This window comes from Numida meleagris, chromosome 6, assembly GCF_002078875.1.
Source record: "Numida meleagris isolate 19003 breed g44 Domestic line chromosome 6, NumMel1.0, whole genome shotgun sequence".
Lineage (NCBI taxonomy): Eukaryota > Metazoa > Chordata > Aves > Galliformes > Numididae > Numida > Numida meleagris.
Window position 1 is genome coordinate 54,620,428 of NC_034414.1, and position 21,284 is coordinate 54,641,711.

General features: G+C 40.2%; 1 protein-coding gene across 3 annotated transcripts in view; it reads left to right on the top strand.

Moving 5' to 3' along the window:
- ESR2 (estrogen receptor 2) overlaps positions 1,444-21,284 on the top strand; it is a 46,475-nt gene continuing 26,634 nt past the window's right edge. For 2 of the 3 annotated variants that reach the window (XR_002440916.1, XM_021403876.1), the window contains exons 1-2: positions 5,461-5,685; positions 16,204-16,673. Coding sequence is in view for 2 of the 3 variants with exons in the window: in XM_021403876.1 (XP_021259551.1) it covers positions 16,240-16,673 (434 nt within the window). In the remaining variant the exon portion in view is untranslated. Of the gene's footprint in view, positions 1,538-5,460; positions 5,686-16,203; positions 16,674-21,284 lie in introns of those variants that run through there. The other variant, XM_021403877.1, reaches the window with a different exon arrangement.

The window sequence follows — 21,284 nt, forward strand, 5'->3', positions numbered from 1 at the left end:
CTGTTCTTGATGTTTGTTGAGAAACTATTCAAAGGTATTAGTTGTGACCAATTACATTTTACCCCTATATTGAAGCCACTTCATTAGTTATTGCTTTGAGCTAGCAGGCCTTTTCTATCTTGCCCAACTATTCTTTCCCTCCCCATTGCCTGTTTTCTCATGATATCAACAAAAAAGGAGGTAATAATCATTAATATTGTTGAATAGATATAATAAATGAGTGTATGACATCAGTCGTATCTTTCAAATAAATTATCATCTTCTGCAGTTGCACAGTTCTCTCTATAACTACCTGAAGGGAGGTTGTAGTGAGCTGGGGGTCAGCCTCTTCTCTCTTGTAACTAGTGACAGGACGAGGGGGAATGGCTTCAAGTTGCGCCAGGGGAGATTTAGGCTGGACATTAGGAAATACTACTTTTCTGAAAGAGTGGTCAGACGCTGGAATGGGCTGCCCAGGGAGGTGGTTGAGTCGCCGTCCCTGGAGGTGTTCAAGAAACATTTAGATATAGCGTTGAGAGACCTGGTTTAGTGGGGTTATGTTGGTGGTAGGTGGATGGTTGGACTGGGTGATCTTGTAGGTCTTTTCCAACCTAGCTAATTCTATGATTCTATGATTCTATGATTCTCCTTCATCATAGAATTCTTTGAGTTGGAAGGGACCCTTAAAGGTCATCTGGTCTGACCCCCCTGCAAAGAACAGGGACACCCATAGCTCCATCAGGTGCTCAGAGCCCCATCCAGCCTGACCTTGGGTGTCTGCAGGGACAGGGCATCCACCACCTCTCTGGCCAACCTGTGCCAATGCCTCACCACCTTTACTGTAAAAAACTTCTTCCTTATATCCTATTTAAATCTTCTCTTCTTTAGTTTGAAACTGTTTCCCCTTGTCCTATCACAACAGACCCTGCTAGAGATTTTGTCCCTTCTTACTTACAGCCCTCCTTCAGATACTGATAGGCTGCTCTCAGGTCTCCCTGGAGCCTTCTCTTCTCCGGGCTGCACAGCCCCAGCTCTCTCAGCCTGTCCTCGTAGGGGAGGTGTTCCAGTGTTCCATCCTTGAAGCATTTTTGTGGCCCTCCTCTGGATGCTCTCCAGCAGGTGCATCTCTCCTGTACTAGAGACTCCACATCTGGATGCAGTACTCCAGATGAGGTCCCACAAGAGCAAAGGGACAGGATCACCTTCCTTGTCCTGCTGACCACGCTTCATTTGATGCTGCCCAGGATACGGTTGGCTTTCTGGGCTGCAATGGCACATTGCTGGCTCACGTCTAGCTGCCATCTACCAGTATTCCTAAGTCTTTTTCAGCAAGGCTGTGCTCTGTCATTACCTTTCCCAGCTTCTGTTGATAGCAGGACTGCTACAACCCAGGTGCAAGACCTTGCACTTGCATTTATTGAACCTCATGATGTTCACCTGGGCCCACTGCTCAAACCTGTCTGGGTCTCTCTGAATGGCATCACATTTGACGCCATTCTCTCTTTGCTGGTTCTTTGTGGCTTTATAGAAACCAACCTTCTCCAAGAGCTTTTGCACTGTAAGACTATATATGTTTTTTTTTTTCCTTGAACTTGTCTAGGAGACTTATGTAGTTAGGTTAAATGAATAAGCATTGCTATCAGTAGAGGGGTGAAAAGGAGAAGGGAGAAAAGAACGTTTGTCTCTGTGACATCTCCATGGTTGCATACGGGCAAGAAAGAGCTCATGTCATAGGAAGGATCTTGTATCTGGCATCTCTAAAACCAATTTCTCTGGAAGTGGAAAGGCTGGAGAAACAATGTCTATTCTCAGCTTTCAGGGAGCACGGTTGCCTTCTCCATAGCTTCTGCAAGGAAGCTGAGATTTCAGAAGAAAATTAGTGTTTATTTAGAGTAATGTAATTCCTAATTCAGGAGATACGAATCCTAACAGACATGTTCTACTACAGCACAATAGTCAAGGCCTAACCTTTAAGGGAAGATACAAGAGCATGATATAAGACCTTAAGCCATGGCTGGGCACGGTATGTGGAAAGACCTAAATGAAGGCAGAAAGTAGTTTGAGTTGTGGTAGCAGGGGAGAGACTTTGAACCCAGCCTCTTGGTATCTAGGCATGTCCCCACTCAGCTTGAAACTAATAGCCTTGCTGAGAACGTCTGATGCTGTGGCTGAAAGCATTGCTGGCTTCAGAGGTGCTGTGAACCAGGCAGGTGTATTTAAAGCTGGTGTTTCTAGAGGTAGTGACAAAATAAGTAATTCTTCAAGGCAGTTTTTCTGTGTGGAGTGGAAATAAACCTTCCCGTGTAATAGCAATTTACCTTTCCTACAAGAATTGTTAGGAAATTAAGTGTATAGTACTGGGGTGGAAGCCATGGTAACAGAGTAAGGTATTCACCCACTGGACACTCACAAGTGATGAGAATATAGCCTTTTGGCTTTTTGATGTTTCCTTCAAATTCTTCTAGGTATAATTATGACAATTATTTCTGCAGATTTTAATGCAGCATCCTTCTTGCCACAGCAATTTAATAATAGGCATGGAAGAAAATGTAATTCCTAATGAACATTGCCCAAAAAAGATTCCGTCTGCAGTTCTGTTCTGGCCGTTTTTCTTCACTCCTCCTTCAGTGTTATCCTTTTATTGTAACAGCTTTAAAACTTGTGGGAGATGGTTAAAAGGTTCTTTGTTAGGTGAATCCTGAAGTCAAACCACTCTTTAAATTGCTCTTATTGTGTGAATTGGCTGGAAAGCCAAGTTGTGACTGTGAGACCTGGAGCACTAAATATAGAAGGAATGCTGAGAAGAAAACTTGGTAGTTACTTGGGAAGTTTACAGACAAGAGGCAAGCTGCATCAGCATAGTAAAACCTCCCATGGTCCCAGAGTTGCTCAGCCTTGAATAAGGTAATAATGATGTAGGTAACTCCTTGCAGCTGGGACAATACAGAATTTATGCACTCGCTGGTGATGGGCCTGGTTGTCAATCAGTAAGTTTACCCATTTTATTCACTACAGCACCTTTCTTTAAGGGAACTGCATTTGAATTTATTGGCGTTAATGTATTCTCCTTGTGTGCTTGTAAACACAGGGGAGTGTGCCATCCTGAGCTACCTCTTATTTGGATTATTTTTGTCTTTGTGTATTGTCTCAAGGCTCCTTGTAGTTGCTCCACGTGTCTGGTAGACAGGTGCTGCTCCAGTTACAAACCGTTGTGACTTGGTGTCTAATCATCTCTTTCTATGCAGAGCAACTCCTGCCCTGACACTGCCCCTCTCATCACCTCCCCGCCTCTAAAACCACCAGGAAATTATAATAATTAAAGACCTTCTCCTTTTATACTATTTTAGGAAATATTAGTATGCTTCATATGTATATAAAAGAGAGAAAGAAACTTCACTTTTTTTCTTTGCCTACTGCCTAATGCCAGCCTGTTCCTGATTGTTTATCTAGTGAATCTTTATTCCATCTGGCTATTCAACACACAGATTTCTTAATAAAATCTTAATTTGCTTTGATTGAAGGTTTTTGCTTTTATTACCCAGAATAGATGCGGCTCCCAAGTGAGAGAAGATCCGAATGGAGAACAGAAATATAATTCATAGGTAACTACTTAAAGCTGTTTCTAATGCTTGGTATGCTTAGTCCCTGTTCCCCTTTCTGGGGCTGCATTTTATGGACACTCCTACAGACCCTGTAGTATTTTAATCTTTGTCAGGACTCCCAGCCAAGCAGAACCTGTACATTCTATCTTAGATGTGCCCGTGGTAACACATCTTGCAGTTACTGATGGCAGTCCAAACACAGAACAATTTTCTTCTGCAGAAACCTGGTATGCCGTGAGGTGTCTGATGATGGGGACTGTTGTAGTTTCTGGCAGAGAAAGAAAGACAGTTTTTAGTAGTTTACCTGTTTTAGTAGTTGAATTCCTGCGCAAAAGATGCCCATATGGAGCTCTTGACCCCACCAAAGTCCTTTAGAGTCTAACTTCTGCTGATGGCTGCCTGAATCCCACAAGAGTAATGAGCATTGTCCTCCCTGCGCTCTCTCTGGTTTTTAAAGTTTTTCCTATTTGTTTGTAAGAAAAAAGAGGCCTTTCAGAGTCTCTGTTGATGTCCTGTGAAAGAGGCAAAATGGTATTTGCTTAAAAATAAATAAATAACTAAGAGGAGGAGAAGGGGAGCTTTGGCAAGGACCAGTATTTAAAGTAAAGGAGTTTGCAGAATCAGGGAGGTGTGGTGGGGCCTGAAGGAGAAACAGACTTTTTAAGAACCAGTAATTAAATTGCTCTTCTGTAGAATGTATCCACAAACCTTTACATTCCTATGCATTGGTATTTAGGATGGTCAGGAGCATGACTATACCCTTAAACAGAGTTTAAGGGCTACCACAGGCACAAATAGGGTTGGATAGGCAGATCTGAGGCCATATAAAAACCAATGATCAAAAATTGCTGGCAGTAGGGATTTGAATCCTCTACTATTTCTTCTAGTATGTGGAGATAGGGAAACTCAAGGAAAAGAATGCAGAAACAAGGTAGAAATGCAAATCTAATGCTGAGAAAAACTGCATTAGTGTGAAGTAATTATGGTAACAGCGGACTGAGTGGTCAGTAATACTGTCTTGACTTGGTCATGGCTGTACTTGCAAGGAAGCTGTTGATAGCAAAGGTGGCAGGGCTATTTCAGCTGCATGGGTTGACAATGGTCAAAGGAAGGTTGTGTAGACTCGGAGGTGTTTTTGGATCTAAAATGCAAGGATGAATAACATGATGCTTTATCTAAGCAAATTTATGAGTGTGTCAGCTTCCCTAGAGTAACTAAGGTTAATGCGCTGTGCAACTAATCAAGCATTTTGAAAGCAATCCCAGTGTATAATTGAGAATTGGACCTTGATGCGTATCTTCAATTTTCTTTAAAGAAATGTTAACTTGGTAAAATAGAGATAACACCTTAAGTGGCTTCTAGTTAACTTGGTTTGTTTGAAAAAGAATGTAATTACAATGAAAACAAACAAAAAAAACAAACAAAAAAACCCCAAAACAAACAAACAAAAACACACAAAAACAACAAAAAAACCCCCACAAAAAACAGCCCCCTCCTTTACCTCCCATATTTATGCAGCTGGTGTTAGAAAAACATTGTCAAAGTCATTTATTTATAATGTCCGAAATGTGTAAGATGATTACATTGCTGGTTCAGAGTGAATGTTAGTTATATTTCAGGTTTTCCTGTGACAAAGATTTAATTAATAACAATAAAAAGTTTGATCTGGCTTTTTTTAAATGTCAGTGTTTTCTTCCAGAATTGCTGGTTAGTTAATCATTCACATTTCTGTGCTAAATATGAGAATGACTGGCTTATGAAATGGTTCAGTAATGTAAGAGCTTTAACTGCAGTGAACGACAAATTCAGAAGCTTGTTATGTCAGAAAGGAGGAGGAGGAACTTCTGTTTAGGTCTTGCCTTCACAGGGAAAGGAAACACTGATAGTATCTGTGTAATCTTGCACTGATGAGCTGGCATCACATTGCTTTGAAAAGATTCATATTTGAGATCTGATGACTAAGTGTTGGTGAGCACAGCTGCTTTAGAATCTGAGATAAAGGAAAGAAGGAAAACAAATCCAGAATTGCTATGTGAAAACCTTGCTGACATGTAATGCTGTCAGAACGTTCATAAAGAACAGAAACCTATTCAGTGTCAATCAGGTACGTGCTATATTGAATGCAATATTTATTATTTTCAATGTTGCCACAGCTCTGCAATTGATAGGCACTGGATTTATGAACAGTAAACTCTGTAAGTGAAAGGGGGTAGTTAAAATACTGAGAGTTTTTGTTATAGTTCCAGTACACATTTGTTTTAAAGTCTAATAGTTTATGCAGATAAGATGATCTTTCAACAGATTTGTGCTTTTAAAATTCTGTGAGGGTTCAGGGAAAATTGTAGAAGTTTGCTGTATCTTAGTACTTTGACTTAAAAAGATGATTGGAATATGATTGCTGCACTAAAAGCAGAAGGAATATCTTTGATGAACATAGATAAGTGATTTTTTTTTTAAGGTTCTTGAAAACCTGCACAAATGAATATGCTAATAGAAGGTAAAAGCCACTTAGCATCATAATATTTTTAGGGCCCAATCTAAAGCAAATTGGAGTTATTAGAAGTTTCCTTATTGACTTATCTGAACTTTGAATCAGACTCTTTCGACTCCAGGTATCACCTTGCTTAATATCTCAGGTTTTGTTTTTACAGCTGTTGTGTCTGTCTAGGTAGTTTTCCCATGTTAAAGTCAATGATGTAGGTTTCCATTCTTTTACAAGGAAACTGAGTTTTGAGAAACATCTTTCGAAGTAAACAAGCACTTACAAACCTGTTTCGTAAGTTTGCTTTTGGAAATGCTAAAAGGTATATTTAACAATAATGAAAGGTAGGACAGCACATGCATACCTGTTTATCAAATCCTTCGGAACCACTGCCTGAATGCTGGTAAAGATTTTTGGCTAGCAATGACAGGAATTGTCTGATCATTTTATCTCGGACATTTTAAAAGTTAAGTTTTATTGGAGAAAATAAACTCCAATCTGGAGGGAAAAATGGGATAAAGAGCAGATTATGTAATTCAGAACTAATGGCTAGCAAATGTGCTATATCTTTGTTGGGAAGTGTTTCTATCCTGCCATACGGAGAATGAAGCACCATACCTTATATGCAGTGAAAGTCTTGATGTGTCTGAGTAGCGTGAGAAGCCCCTTTTGAACATAAAGTCATTTAGCACTCGATTCTGACATGCTGAGTATTAGCAGCTCTTTGTTTCCTCATCTGTATCCTTGAAATTCCTTGCTCATCTTTTCTTCCCCTAAGAAGGGAACAGATCAAAGACAGAAGTACAGTGCCTTTACTGAAGGAACATTTTTGACTTGTAATATAAAGCTTTAGAACTTCTATTTGCAGTTTCAGAACTTCAGCAAAATTCCTTTGCATGGCTGTAAACATAATTTAAACATAGAACACCCCTCTGTCCTTTTTCCTTCCTTTTTGGCTTTCCTTTCGTAACTTTCCTATGCCTTTTTAAATAAGATGTAACGTGCTTTGCAGACGCAGTGATAGTGACACAGTGTTAGTGAAAGACAGCAGTAGCATCTCTGTTCTCAAACTGGTAACTGTGTGTGTAAGTGAGCACTTCAGCTTCCTCAGACTTTTAAAGGAGAAATAACAATAAAAATCTTAGACTAAATCGGATGCTTACTGCTGATCTCTGAAACGCTGTAAATTACGAAAGCCAGTTAATTTATTTGAGCTTCAAGGATTGCTGGAGAAAGCGGAATTAGAAAAATTCTTTCTTATCCCAGTGAACGTGTTTGTTGGCAACCTGATAAACCTGGAATGTCATAGGAAAAACACTCCATACTTCTAGAGACAGTCTAAAAATACTGCAATTGCAGACTTGCCTTCAGTGAGAGTCAGACGCTGTGAGTTTCCATGATGACGTTCCGATAAAAAATGGATTGAAGTGTATTAATTAAAACCCTTTTGGAGCCATGTTTACTATGTGCTCTTTTCAAATACTCTTAGCTCTGGTTCTAGAATATTGACTTGAAGGTGCAAGTAGAAGAAAATGTGCAGTTATAAGGGGTGGAGATCCCGGAGCTCAATAGGATGTATAACCACTCTGTTATTGCACTTTTCTTCAGTTATCTGCAACACACTTTTGCTAGCGGCAGGAAATATTCACATGGAAGTGTTTGCTGGTCCATTCCTTCAGAGACAGGAAATAGGAAGCTTAGAGAGCAGAAATCTCAGGATGATTTTTTCAGCTTTATTGAAATGAAATTAAGAGAGCATTCGCATTTTGTCTTGATTAATATAGTGGACAGATGTTCACCTATGTTAATAAACAACAAGGTTCCGACTAACTCAGCTGAGTCAGGCTTTTGCCCACAGATCAGTAAAAGGCAGTTTCTCGTATCCAGTTTAATGAGACAAATCTGGAACAGTTTTTTGTCCTTAACAGACTAAGACATACCCAAAGCCTTTTGTTACCTGTGAATGACATTAAAAATATCTGATTTGGGATTCCTTGCTGCATTGGAACAGTGTGTCATAGCTTGCAAAGTCAAGAATAATCAATACCTTTATTTCCCTGTTATTTCAGCGAATTAGTGAAGAAAGGTTACAGCATAATTACTAACTTCTCAGACGGCTTTAGGTCTTTTAAATCAGTAAAATTGGATACCACATAACTAAATTGTAATAGCTTTTTTGAAAGAGAAGTTAGAATAAAATTGCAGGGACAAAAGTGTATCTTCTATTAACATGAAGATGCGTAGCAGAATGAATACAAGTGAACTAGCATTTTACATAAATTCTAACAAGGAAATCAGAAAAACAGCTGTAACTGTACTGTATTTCATACATCCCCATACATAGATTTGTCTTCCATCCAATTACAGAAACAGTTGTTTATTCATGTTTTATGTCTAAGTACAAAAGATCGTTTGGTGCAGTAAAGACTTAGGCCAACTGCACACTTATTTATGAACGGTGTTGTTTGCATACTGAGCAGAGCAAGCTGCAAACTGGATACTCCTTCTGGAGCAGTTGCACAATTGAAGCAAGTCTCAGTGTCTCCCGAAGCTCAGAGCTTTAGTGGCTGCCTGAATGGAAGAAGAATCTTGCATGCGGCATGTTCTTCTTGGACAGGCAGTGGTGAAACAGACTCTTCTGTTAAGTCAATTAGATTTACAGCATAAATAATTTGCTTAGTAATGAGACTGTGTGGAAAAATCAGAGTAAGAAATGCTTTTATTTAGAGGAGGAGAGAGTGAATTAAGGGATATTCAGCATTGGTGTGAGAGGAAAAACTCTGCTGCTTTTTTCCTTCTTCTGGTCACCCAGCTCTGACAAATGGCTCCCTGGCAGGAGGTTAACAAAGAGGGTTTTCTGCAGCCTCAGACAGCTGTGGTTATCACTATTCCTTCTTGGTCTTGCACAGAAGAGGTTATTTGAGGAGCCTGAGGCATGGCATGCTCCAGGGAATAGCTGGTGCATCACGTCCGCTTAGCCAGGAGAAATTAAATCCTGCATTTACTGCCTTACATGCCAAACAGAACCCCCATCCCATGTTCTGTAGCTATGGGAAGTGAGATCCTCAGGTGGCACAGTGTGCTCTGCAGAGCTAAACTAGTTCACGTCGTCTGGGGAGACGAATAAGTCATATTCCCAAATAACTGATTTTGTTGCCTACAGATTGCCAGGGGTCTGGGCTTTGGGTGCAGCTATGACCTTACTCTTTTTGTTTGCTGGCCAGGAGGCTCTTAATCTCATCAGTGGTTTTTATGCCTGGTTTTGGACAGCTGCTGCCAGGTAATCTCTCGTCTATACTTTCCGCAGAAGGTGAGATGGACAGTCTTGCTGCCTGAGAGAATAGGAAGTGCCAGTTCCTGCTGTATTCCTTTTGCCTAATTTGCTTGTTTTTTGTTTTGTTTTGTTTTTTTTCCTAATATTGACTTTTTCCTTCTCCTTTTCCTCTCCTAAATTTCTGTCTGACATGAGTGCATTGCTGCTGGCGTTGTTCTCTATCTGCCTGCTGTATCTCCTTGCAGACTTGCACGGGGGAACTGCTGTGGGAACAGGGGATAAACACAGCAGTGTTTTTTGTTTCTGACTTATTTATTTATTTGAATGTCAGAAGAGACTGATGCTGGGAGATGTGGAATTGTAAGAATAAACAAAAAGAACTCAAGTCAAGTCAGAGCCCCTGCACCAGCTCATGTCTCTGCCGTGCCAATAACTAAGGCACAGTTATTCAGTAACCCACTGAGTTGTGTAAAAGCCCTACTGGGCAAAATGAGGTTTTTCTCCATATATAGTCTCCCTTTCTGACTGCAGATGATTGAGCTCGACACTCTGCTTCTCAGCAGTCATAGAAATTAAAGATGTCCCTCAGTACAAGATCTTGTAATGACTGGAAAGCCACAATAGTTATATGGCGTTCTCATTAAGGGAGACACGGTGGTTGAAGGAAGTAATCTTCTGGGACACAAGGAACTGGTGTGTTCCCTGCTATTGGCACAGAGCTGCGATCTGATCATCAAACCAAGAACTAGCTGCTCAGAATTAACTTTGTAAGAATTAACTAACTTAATTATTTTGTGCTGAGACTCGCCAAGCGTGCTTCAGAGTTACTGGATACAGACACGCATCCTTGCTCAATGAAAACGCGAGTCCCAGCTATAGGCCAGCCTGTTCTGCTCTCTCCTGCCCTTCCTTGCATCAGAAGGAGATGCCTTCTTTAAGTAATAATGTTTTTATCAGACAAGTGTGATGTTCTTTGTACCAGCTTTTGCCATGACACTGCTGTAGGTTGAAGTGTGATTACAAAATCCTTGGACTAATGATTATAATTGCTACTTCTGTAATAGCTTTAATGGATGCTTCTTTTGTTAGGTAGCATGCTAGAATTTTCCCACTGAAATCCAAATATTCTTTTTGATGGAATACGTACTTGAGTGCCCACTTTGAAGTAATGACATGCAAAGTAGAGGAGCTGAGATCTCTCAATATTCATTTGTATTCTTGAACAGGACAGTGGCTTTTCATTTCTCATCTATAGGTCTCTAAGCTTATGAAATGTACGTAAGAAATGCAGGTCACAGAAATCTTAAGTCTGTTCTGAGGTCTGATAGCATTGCAAGGGTCTATAAATTGAAAGGCTAAAAACCGCTGCAGTGAACGTTAACCCCAGTTTGAATCAAGGTCTGAAAATCTTTTCCCCTTATATGCATACCTGCTAGTGATCTAATCCCACTGCAGTATATGCGACAGCTCTCTTCCTGTATCATAAAGTGTGAAGTGATGGTCATCTCTGGACAGAACACGCAGTTCTTCACTTGAATGAAGTTTATGAGGTGGCCAGTGTTCTGGGTAATTATCATTTGCCATGCTTCACTCTTTCCAGCACTAGTAAAATGGGGCTTCCTTATCTGTGAATGCCTCCGGTAGTGGAGGAACACAGTCATAAAAAAAAAAAAAATCAGGTGGGAAGGAATATCTGGAGAGCAATGAATCCAGCATCTTGCTCCAAGTGAGGTCAGGTTGCTCAGGGTCGTTTTCAGCCATGTCCCTTCTTTTTTTTTTTTTTTTTAATGTCACCAAAAATGAAGATTTCACAGCCTTCCTGGATATCCTGTTCCTTTACTTGATTATTCTCATTGTGGATAATTTTTTCTTATGTCCAACTGGATTTTCTCTTGCTCTGACTTGTGACTAATCTCTTGTCCTCATTTGTACACTGCTGAATAATCTGGCTTTGCCTTTTTAACTCCACTTCAGGTAGTAGAAGTCTGTAATTAGACCCTCCTTCAGTTTTGTGTTTCTCTCAGGAACAAGCCTAGTTCCTTTGGTGCCTCTGCATATGTCATGCACCAGATCCCTGAAATATTTATGAATGTTTAGAACAACCTAAAAGTTGTCAGTGCCCTCAGTAACACAAAGGCTAAAACAGGGCAAAGGGTGCTCAATTCTCTTAAGTGTTTCAAAGTATTCTTGCCTCTATGATTTTGATCTTCAGTATTTTCTTCAGAGGCGGTCTTGATCTCTTTGGAAACAGGCTGTTGATTTTTCTGGAGTGGATCTGAAGTCTCTAAACAGAGCTTTATTTTCCTTTTGCTTTCCTATCTGCCCCCTACTTGTTACATCTAGCACAACTCAGGTAATAAATAATAAACCTGTTTACTCACATGCCTTTTGTTGGCAGTATCTTGCTCTGCTGTGTTTAATGAGTAATAAGTTCTCCACAAAACTTGAAGCAGAAGAGCTATTTTATGCATCAGCAGCGACTTTGCTTTAATGATCAGTACTTGAGAAGATGCCTTGGTTTATTGTTGCAATGAGATGCACAAAGTTTAACTTAGCAGAATATTAATAGAATGCTTTCCAAGACGAGTGAGGGGCTTGGGCTGTGGGGCAGTGGAATGCATGTTTGCTGAACCACCTCTATTCAAATGGAAGGAAGAACAATTACGCCTTAATTGAAACCTGGCAGAGAAAAAGATCATCATTATGACAAGAAAAAAAATTGCTCAAAATATGTGACTTGCCTGGGAAATTCTAAGCATGTTGTTATTTATGCTGATGGAATAGTGCCTGAGAATATCCATGTTTTCTTGCAAAATGTTATGCTTTTCTAGGAAAAGCTGCTGTATTGTTTCCTTGCTGGCTCTAAAACACGGCAGCCTGCTCTCTCTTCCCTTTATTTACCCCTTTCTAATGCTACTTCGTGGAAGGCTTTAAAAAGGTATTTGGTGTAGGTAATGTGCAGTTATCAACATTTGAATGTAGATACCCATTTGAGATTGTTCTAGTAGGTCAGCTGGCTTAATTATTTACCCGTGTATCTGTTTGACTATGACATCCAAACCAACATTCTTGTACATGATCTGGTGTTTGTTGTGTGGTGACTGTCAAGATACATTGAGTTCAATATGTAGAGCTATTCCAAGAGCAGAAGCCTCACTTTTTGTGGATAACATTGGCAACATCACATTTTTGCTCCTACATACTCATGGAAAGTGGCAGTATCCTTTGCGTACTGAAGCCCATGGAACTTTATTGTCTTATGTCAGATGTGGATGCTGCTCTTTATGTACTAGATTTGTGAATGGTAAGTGTTACTCAAGGAATCAGATTGGTTATTTATCTTGTGGCATTTCAGTTGTTTCAGACCTTTCTAAGCTAAACTGACTTGATTGAAATGCTTGCAGTCAGGAAGACTGTACTCTATAAATAATGGACACCTATTTTGTTTCTGGGTCTGGTACTGATCTAGTGCAGTGCTGATAGGTTAGACTTAAATAATGTACTTAGAGTTGAATTTTGATTCAGAGAAGGAAGAAAAGTTGGGACAGGGGTTTGGTTCATAGAGGAGTTAATTTCAGTTTGATGAATAGTGTTTACGGTAGGAGGACGTCATACTGAAATGAGACAAACTTATTATCCTGTTGCAACTTCCTACTGTGATTCTCAGCTTAAATGTGGTAGTGATTCTTTCTGAGGTACTGACATTAGTACTGACATTGTTTTCTTGAACTTGAATCTCAAGCTCTGGTAACTTAAACATGCAGTTCTTCAAGAAGTACAGCTCCACAGTCCAGCAGTTATTTTTTCGGGGTGTGCAGCTCTGAATGATTTCTGCAGCTTTGCTTTATTTGTGAGGCTCCGGGCTTCCTGTTTCTAGATCTTCTGAGCATAAGGATATATGGACAATATGATTCCGTGTGCATCCATAGCCTACCATCGCTAAACTATTTCTGCTACTGAAGTTAATTATCTTAAGCCATTACAGTTGTTTATTCACTATATTGAAGTCTGATGAAGACTACTTTCTTTAGCCTTCTAGAACCCAAAGTCCTTTCTCTCGTAAATAAGTCACGAGCTGACTGCTTTGGAGGAAGGCTGTACAGACTTCTCATGCTTGCATGATCTCCTCCCTCTAAAACTTGACTTGTGCTGCTTCTAAGTCCTCCATATATTTCTAAATACTGTCTGTTGTTCTTTGGAGAGAATAAAACCTCCTGCTAAATAGGCAGCTATCCTCCCTATCACTCTACCAGATTGCCTCTCTCGCAAACCATGACTTAAATCTCAGCTGATTTCGATTCATGAAATTATTTAGTACCAGCTCTGCATTCCCTCTGCTTATATATCATACGTGCATGTATTTTCTAAATTTCTGAGGGAAACTACAGCCAGTTGCCTGCTGCCAAAGCTATTGCAGTATCTGAGCAGAATGTCTTTAGGTGATTATAACAGAGATGTCATTGTAATGCCTCTCAGGTCCTTCTCTCAGAAGGGTTTGGGGTTACACTGCACTGTGCACCCTTTGAAGGGAAGCAAGGAATGAAGTGCAGTCAGCTCTTGTGGGACAGGGCTGACAACATTCAGGTGCTCCTATGGAGTGTTCCTGCACACCTCTGAGATTCCAAGTGGTACTCCGCTTTACCTACACAGAAGCTTTAAATACATTTTGAATTCTGTGTGCTCACTGGGCTCATTCATAGTATTCACTATGAAAGTAACCAAGGCTGAAAATAATCTTATTTTTTTCAGATCCATCATATGCTGCTTGAAAATCATTTGGGCTGTCCATAAAATGCAAGCGAAAGAACATTTGGGATGTCAGTTAGGGGAAACTGTGAAGCATCTGGCAAGGGCACATAAGGCATGTAGATTGTATGAGAAATGAGGTCACATTCTCCTGCTTTGGCTGCATCAGAGTTCCAGTGCAACAACGCCTGGATATAAACCACTGCTGAGATAACTCATTTTCCTGTTTCCCACAAAGGAATAAACAGCAGCTGGGTCTGAAGCATCTAAGATGATTCAAATGAGTTCCTTGTTACTTCTCCATATATCTTGTAACTAGTGACAGGATGAGGGGAATGGCCTCAAGTTGCACCAGGGGAGATTTAGGCTGGACATTAGGAAATACTACTTTTCTGAAAGAGTGGTCAGGCGCTGGAATGGGCTGCCCAGGGAGGTGGTGGAGTCACTGTCCCTGGAGGTGTTCAAGAAACTTTTAGATGTTGTGTTGAGAGACATGGTTTAGTGGGGTTATTGGTGGTAGGTGGATGGTTGGACTAGATGATCTTGTAGGTCTTTTCCAGCCTACCTAATTCTATGATTCTATTCTATCTTCACTTTCATCAACAGAGTGTGAAGTGAGAAGAGCCCTAATCTGTCAATTTTATTCAGAAAGACTTTCTCATGTTTTTTTGGCGATGTTTCTACCATCAGTCCTGTCTCTAGGCGGGGAAATATGTCAATATGCCAAGATGGTGTACTAGAAATGCCAGCTAGCTGAGAATTTCTGGGACAGAGAGGTAGCTGGTGCTTCATGAAACCTGTGTTTGAATCTTCCTCTTTTTATTTTATGGTTGTGTGAGGTGAAAAAAGGTAAGAATATTTAGCACCCATACTTTGGTCACTTCTGGAACAGGAAAACTGTGGGTGGCTTTGTATTTACTCCATGGTTTTTCATGTTAATCTCTAATTGCCAACTGTAACAGTACGCTGGAATTTCACTTCTGGGAGCTGGAACTTGCTGTTTTGGAAGCCAAGGTGTTTTGGATTGCATGCTATAAGAAGGCTGCATGTCTGTCTTCAAAGGTGGAATGAATTGCACACAAAGCCCACAACAAAAAATGAAAAATTAGTATTCTTAAATGCTACTGTAAAATTGATGGTTCCAGGATGGGGTTTATATTTTAGAAGGTGTTTTGGTGGCTTCTTTCTTTTTTCCTTTTTTTTTTTTTCTTTTTTTTCATTCACCTTAAATAATTTGGATATACCTAAATCTGGCAGACTGTTTCTGTAGGTGTGTTAAGGTCCAGTGCTGGTTCAGACGGAAGGAAGGATAGAGAGTAGCTGTAAAGGTAGTGCAGTATGCCAGGAAACTATAAAACTTCCTGACCTGGTGGATTTGCATGAATTCCTCTTTGTCAGCTCAGAAATACCTGCATTTTGTGACATCTGCATTTCATAGCATCTACTTTTATAATGGCTCTGTTCAGAGGTGCTGTATCCAAGTAACTTTCATTGACAAAGTTGCTTACTGACATCCATCCCATCTTTCTCCTCTGCGGAGAGGGATGTGCAGTGGAGTTATGATTTTGAAAGGTAAAGTCTCTGTCTGTCTGCGTTCAAAACATCTGCTGTTACATGGTTGTGTTGATAAAGGACAGCTGAAGTAGTGCACTTGCAGTGGGAGAAGGAGGTGGTGAATTTCTCTGAAGACAATTGATTTCTCAGGACACTCATTCCACCATTACTCACCGCGGGGTAATTCTGCCACTGACACGGAGCAGCTTTACCCTGGTTGCAGCGAACTGCTTTGGTTAGGAGCCCAGGTGTCACATCCATTTTTGTTTCAGGCTTCAATTTATGCATTTTTGTGTTATTATTTTTAAATGGAGTTTGAACTCAACAAGTGTTGTAGCCTTTCTTTTTAAGGAAGCTCTAGAAAGTTTTCTGCTTCATAAAGGCAGCAAACTTGAAGGCTGACAGTAGCTGACAGAACGCTGAAGTACATTTGGTATGTAATCTGTTCTCACAGAATATTTTCAATGTTTTCTGTTTTACAAATTCCCCTATTTCTTTTACAGAAAAGACTTAAGATGGAGCTTGCTTAGTTTTTAATTCATTTTTTTTCTACCTTAACATCTTAGGATGAATATTTAAACAACCTTCAGTCTTGAAACAAAATGTCCCTGTGTGCATCTTCTCACAAAGACTTTTCTCAGTTGCTGCCACTTCAGGATATTGGATGCAATAAAACAGAAATTAAAAACTCACCTGCTGGTATTGGCTCTCCAGTTCCCTACAGCTGTAATCAGTCTGCATTGACAACAGAACACAGTCCGGTCTACATCCCTTCATCTTATGTGGAAAACAGGCATGAATATTCTGCAGTGGCATTCTGCAGTCCTGCTATGATGAATTACAACATAGCCAGCAATTTTGGTGATTCAGAGAGTGCATCTGTGAGGCAAACATCGAGCCCAAGTGTGTTATGGTCTGCTCCTGGCCACCTCTCCCCTCTGACACTGCACTGTCAGTCATCACTTCTGTATGCAGAGCAGCCTAAGAGCCCGTGGTGCGAAGTGAGACCTCTGGAACCAGTGCTCCCTGTCGCCAGGTGAGTGCCACTCGCTTCTTTAGAACTGTCCTAACAATTATTTACTGCTTCTTTAGTTCCTCTATGTCTTTTGTTATTGCTTTTTAAAACATTTTATTTCTCTGTATCTGAAAAACAAAGAAAAAACCTCCACCAAGCACCGACTTGCCCCTGTTACTTTGCAGTTGCTTTTTTTAATACAACTTCTGAAATAGAATTTATTTTAAAGTGACTCCTCAGAGAACCATACACTGTCACGAAACACTGAGTGCCTTCAGTGTGGGAATAACTGTGTATAAACAAGAGTTCAAGGCTGCTGGATACTACTTTAATAAAAATGAATTTTGCTCTGGCAAATTATGTCCTTTCAGGTGAAAGGAGTAAAGGCTCTTTTTTTTTTTTTTTCCATTTTCCTACAGTGTTATTTGACTTCCTGTTTTTTTTTTTTTTTTTCTGCATCAAATAGTTATAAAGACTTTCAGAAACATACAGTTCATCTTTTCTAATTTGAGTATTAACAGTCACACAGCAACACACCTCGTGTTTAGAAGAGTGCTGTTGCAGGAAAAGTCTGGCACTTCTTGTTGCTGTTCTGAGCTGACTTCTCATAAAGGCAATGTGAGCAGCAGGTTCACAGGCTAGATTTCTCAGAAGCAAAGCAACTGAATTTGCAAAACATCGTCCCATGCCGCATAGTCCCTGATGTTACAAGTCACAAGAAGTGTGTGCATCATCAGCTGGCAAAATAATCCCATTCATGTTCACACAGCTGTTTATGGATAAAGGTGGAGGGTTTTGCAGGGGCTATTCCTGTTTTACCCAGTGTGTGCTTGTTCATAGGGCTCCTTATTTAACTTCAGTCACTGACAATATGAAAAATAGCATGTTTTGGCAACAGCTGTAGTTCAATTTTTAGTAATTTTTATTTTTGATACTACCCACGTTCCTTCTGCAATGGATGGGCTTTATATTGTCTGCACAGCACTAAGGTATAAGATTTAAGCCTACTTCAGGCTTCTGGACTGCAAAAATCTTCAGACTGGCCACCTGAGTAGTCTGCCTTTGGAGTTAGCAGAGTAACAGGCAGTTCTGGAGTGCACATCTGCTTCAGGCGTTAGGTGTGCGAGTTGGGACAGGCTCTTTTAAATAGTACTGGCATACAGAAGGATTCCTTGGGCAGATGAATGGGGCTAACATCAAAAGTCTTTCCACTTTGGTTAATGTTTCAAAACAGGTCTGGGAAAGTGGGAAAACAGGTCCAGGTCGGTGTTCTAGGCTGTCCAGATAGAGGATCAACACGAGTGGGATAACCCCAGAAGGTAGCCCTTCTGATGCTCTGCAGTGTGGCTTCCCTTCTGTCTATTCAAAAGCAAACCTGTACCGCTGGTGTTTGAGTAACTAAGTCTTCTGTTGTTAGTTTGGGTTCCTATGGACTATTGTGCCTGTAGCTGATGAGTACTGTATTTAAAGCTAAGAAATCAATGTAATTGGATGTCTAGATTTGTGGATGCTTTTTATCTCTCAGGAGCAAGCAAGCGCTGTATTATTTGCTAGCTGGACCTTTGCAGTGGTTCATTTGTCCTAGTATGATGCTTTGTAACGCCTCCTTTGGCTAAAGAAGTTGTAAAAAATGATGCCTAATTCAACACGCAAACAGATAAATGAGGAATTGCAGTTCCCTATTGTGGCTATATGGCCTGAGATAAAAATGTCTTTCTCTCATCTTTTGGTGAGATCTTTAATGTCGTGAACATCTTATTTATTGCCATGGGAACAATGACTGTGACACTACATCTTCGTAGATTATACCTTGAAGGAAGAATTCTTGGGATTGAAACTTACAGGAATAGCTCTGGGGGAAGGGAGAGACTAACGCTGCAAAGTGTAAATAATTTTAAACAACATGGTAGTTGAAGAAAAGGGAGACATCTGAATGATGAGTAAGAAAACCTCCGTGCATAGTTAGGGCTATTATACAGTTCATTTTTATCTTTAGGAATACAGCAAGAGTCTCAGTGTGAGAGGGGTTTATTTTCCCTGGGTGTAAACTTCTGTTAACATTTGCTGTACTAATGAGGGCTGCTTCGCTACAGCTGGTTGTTGTGTAATTTGGAACTTCTTCTAGGTCAGCTTAAAATAAGAAACCCGAATTCTGCGCATTCCCCTTCCTTGCAAATAAATTCTTTATCTGAAAAAAAAGAAATTTATTTAACACTTCGCTGCATAACATTTTGATTTAGCAGTGTTAATCCACTGCAGTTCAACAAAAATGAGCAGTATTACAAGGAAAAATAAACATGAATTTTTTAGAGCCCTTATAGAACTGATAATATATATGTATATTTTTTTTTGCTCAAATGGTAATAATTTGGTGGTACAAACTCCAGACTTTGCTATGTGTATCTGTATTATATGTCCTGCAAGTACTGATGATAACAAGAACAGTCTCACAGATTTTGTTGGTCCAGGATCAGTGTTTCCAAACACTCCATTTACATTAAAATGACATGAAAAGAAACGTGATAATGTAATTATATACGATACTTAAGAGTAATCTGCCACGGCATCTGAAATTGATTTCTGCCTTCATCTCCTAAATTGTTTTTAATTAAAGAAACAAAAGATTTATTTTTAAAATGGACAGGTATATGTTTTTTTACAAGTAGTAGAAAACATTAAGAAGGTTGCCAGAGATGTTTCTGGAACTTGATTTCCTCCCTTTAACTTCCTCTCTTCCATTATTTTCCTTCTGCTTCTGATCGTACATGTATGGTACGTGCAGGCCAGCAGTGCTTGCTTGAATTACGTACAAATAAGTCAGTTTCTTGTCCGCTGTGCATGAATATTGTATTCATACATTGCCCAAACTCTGCTCTGAAGCCATAATTAATTGTGTTTTCGTCCTATGCTGTTTTTTTTTTCTTTTTTTTTTTAATGTTGTCCATTCTGTAGGGTACTCAGAATTATCTCGAGGTCCCTTTGAGGTGGTGGGCTGACATTTCACTTTTGTGATGCAGCTGATTAAGCAAAAATGTCCTTTAACCTTCGGATACCTGTGGCATAATTTTCAGTATATCAATCAATGTTTGGAGTGTGACAGAACCTGTGCTTTGGAGATAGAAATATTCAGTTATGTGGTATCAGCACTTCCAGAAATTGTGGTGGAGAGTCCCTAGAAACTGAAGAAGGTAAAGGTTGAAAATGACTCTTCAGCTGACTTCTGCACAGCATTTTGCACGTGTTCAGGGGGAGAAAGGAAGAGATTCAAATCAATTGGAGCAGAAGTCAGTAACTATAAGACTCTTCTTGAACTTACAGTGCTCTAAAAAGGGCAAGAGTGTGAGCACAGGAAGCGATGGACCCTCAGATACAGCCTTTGTCATTGTACAGTTTGGGTTCATATTGGATTGAATCATCTCCAGGGAGTGAATGAGCCAGTGGCCTGTGGGAGGGAAGCCTATTAAGAAGTGATAAAATCTGGAGTGTTAATTTTTGGCTTCATCTTTTTTTTTGCTTGTTTGTTTTCTCCGTTTTATTTTTATTTTTTCTCTTTAAAGAAAAATAGCTTTGGTTAAAAAAAAAAAAAAAGAACATGGTGCGTAATAACTGCCATGAACAAATCTTGCAAACTGCCAGGTCAAATCTTTGCCACGTTTTTTCATTTTTAATAAAAAGTTGAATTCACGCTCAAGTTTTCCACATGTGACGTCTGCATCAAACACTTCCAACTCAGAATATTCTATGAAAGCTAGAAGGAATTAAGAGACATGATAGATAATGAATAACCTGAATAGTCTTGCTGATTCCTTCTCCTTCAGGGTAATCATCTTGTCACTACTGATCATAGAATGGCGTGGGTTGGAAGGGACCTCAAAGATCACATAGTTCCGTCCCCCTGCCATGGGCAGGGTTTCCAACCACTACGTCAGACACCAGATCAGGTTGCTCAGGGCCCCATCCAACCTGACCTGAACACCTCCTGGGGCGGGGCAGATGATGGTCATTAGAAATTCATTGAGTTGTGACCTTCCAAAAAAAAAATAATCTTGATTCTCTTTATGGAAAAATACTATCTCTATATAGGCACTACGATCAAAAATAGAGAAGACCATCTGGATATGTAAAGCAATAAATCTCCATCCATGTGGCTCCTCGACTGCAACCAGAGTACATCCCCATTTTTCCTGCATCCTTTGGTGCAGGAGCTCTGTGGGCACACAGCCACCTACCAGTTTTTCTGGAGGACCTGGCAGCTCACTCATCTTTTGAGTGTGCTTGAGTACATCAGCCCTGTGTACAACGGGAAGTGGCCTCTGACCACGTGTGAGGCTGTTTGTATGGGTAAGCCTCCTGATTGCTATGTCCTTGGGGAAATGAGCACATACGTCATAAGTTAAAACTCCTCTATTTCCTAGCTCTGTTGTCCATAAAGACGCCAGTAACAAAATAATTGGTTCTGAACCTCCTGCTGTGCTGCCACATCTATTGCTGATGAGCAGATTTGATGCCCGTTGAGCCTGCGGGAGGGATGCATTCCAGATTGTTGCTCTTCCTGCAAGCTGTTCACTGCAGTAGGTGGAAGTCACGTAGCTTGCATGTGTGTGGGGTGGCTGCAGCTAAACTTTTAAGCAG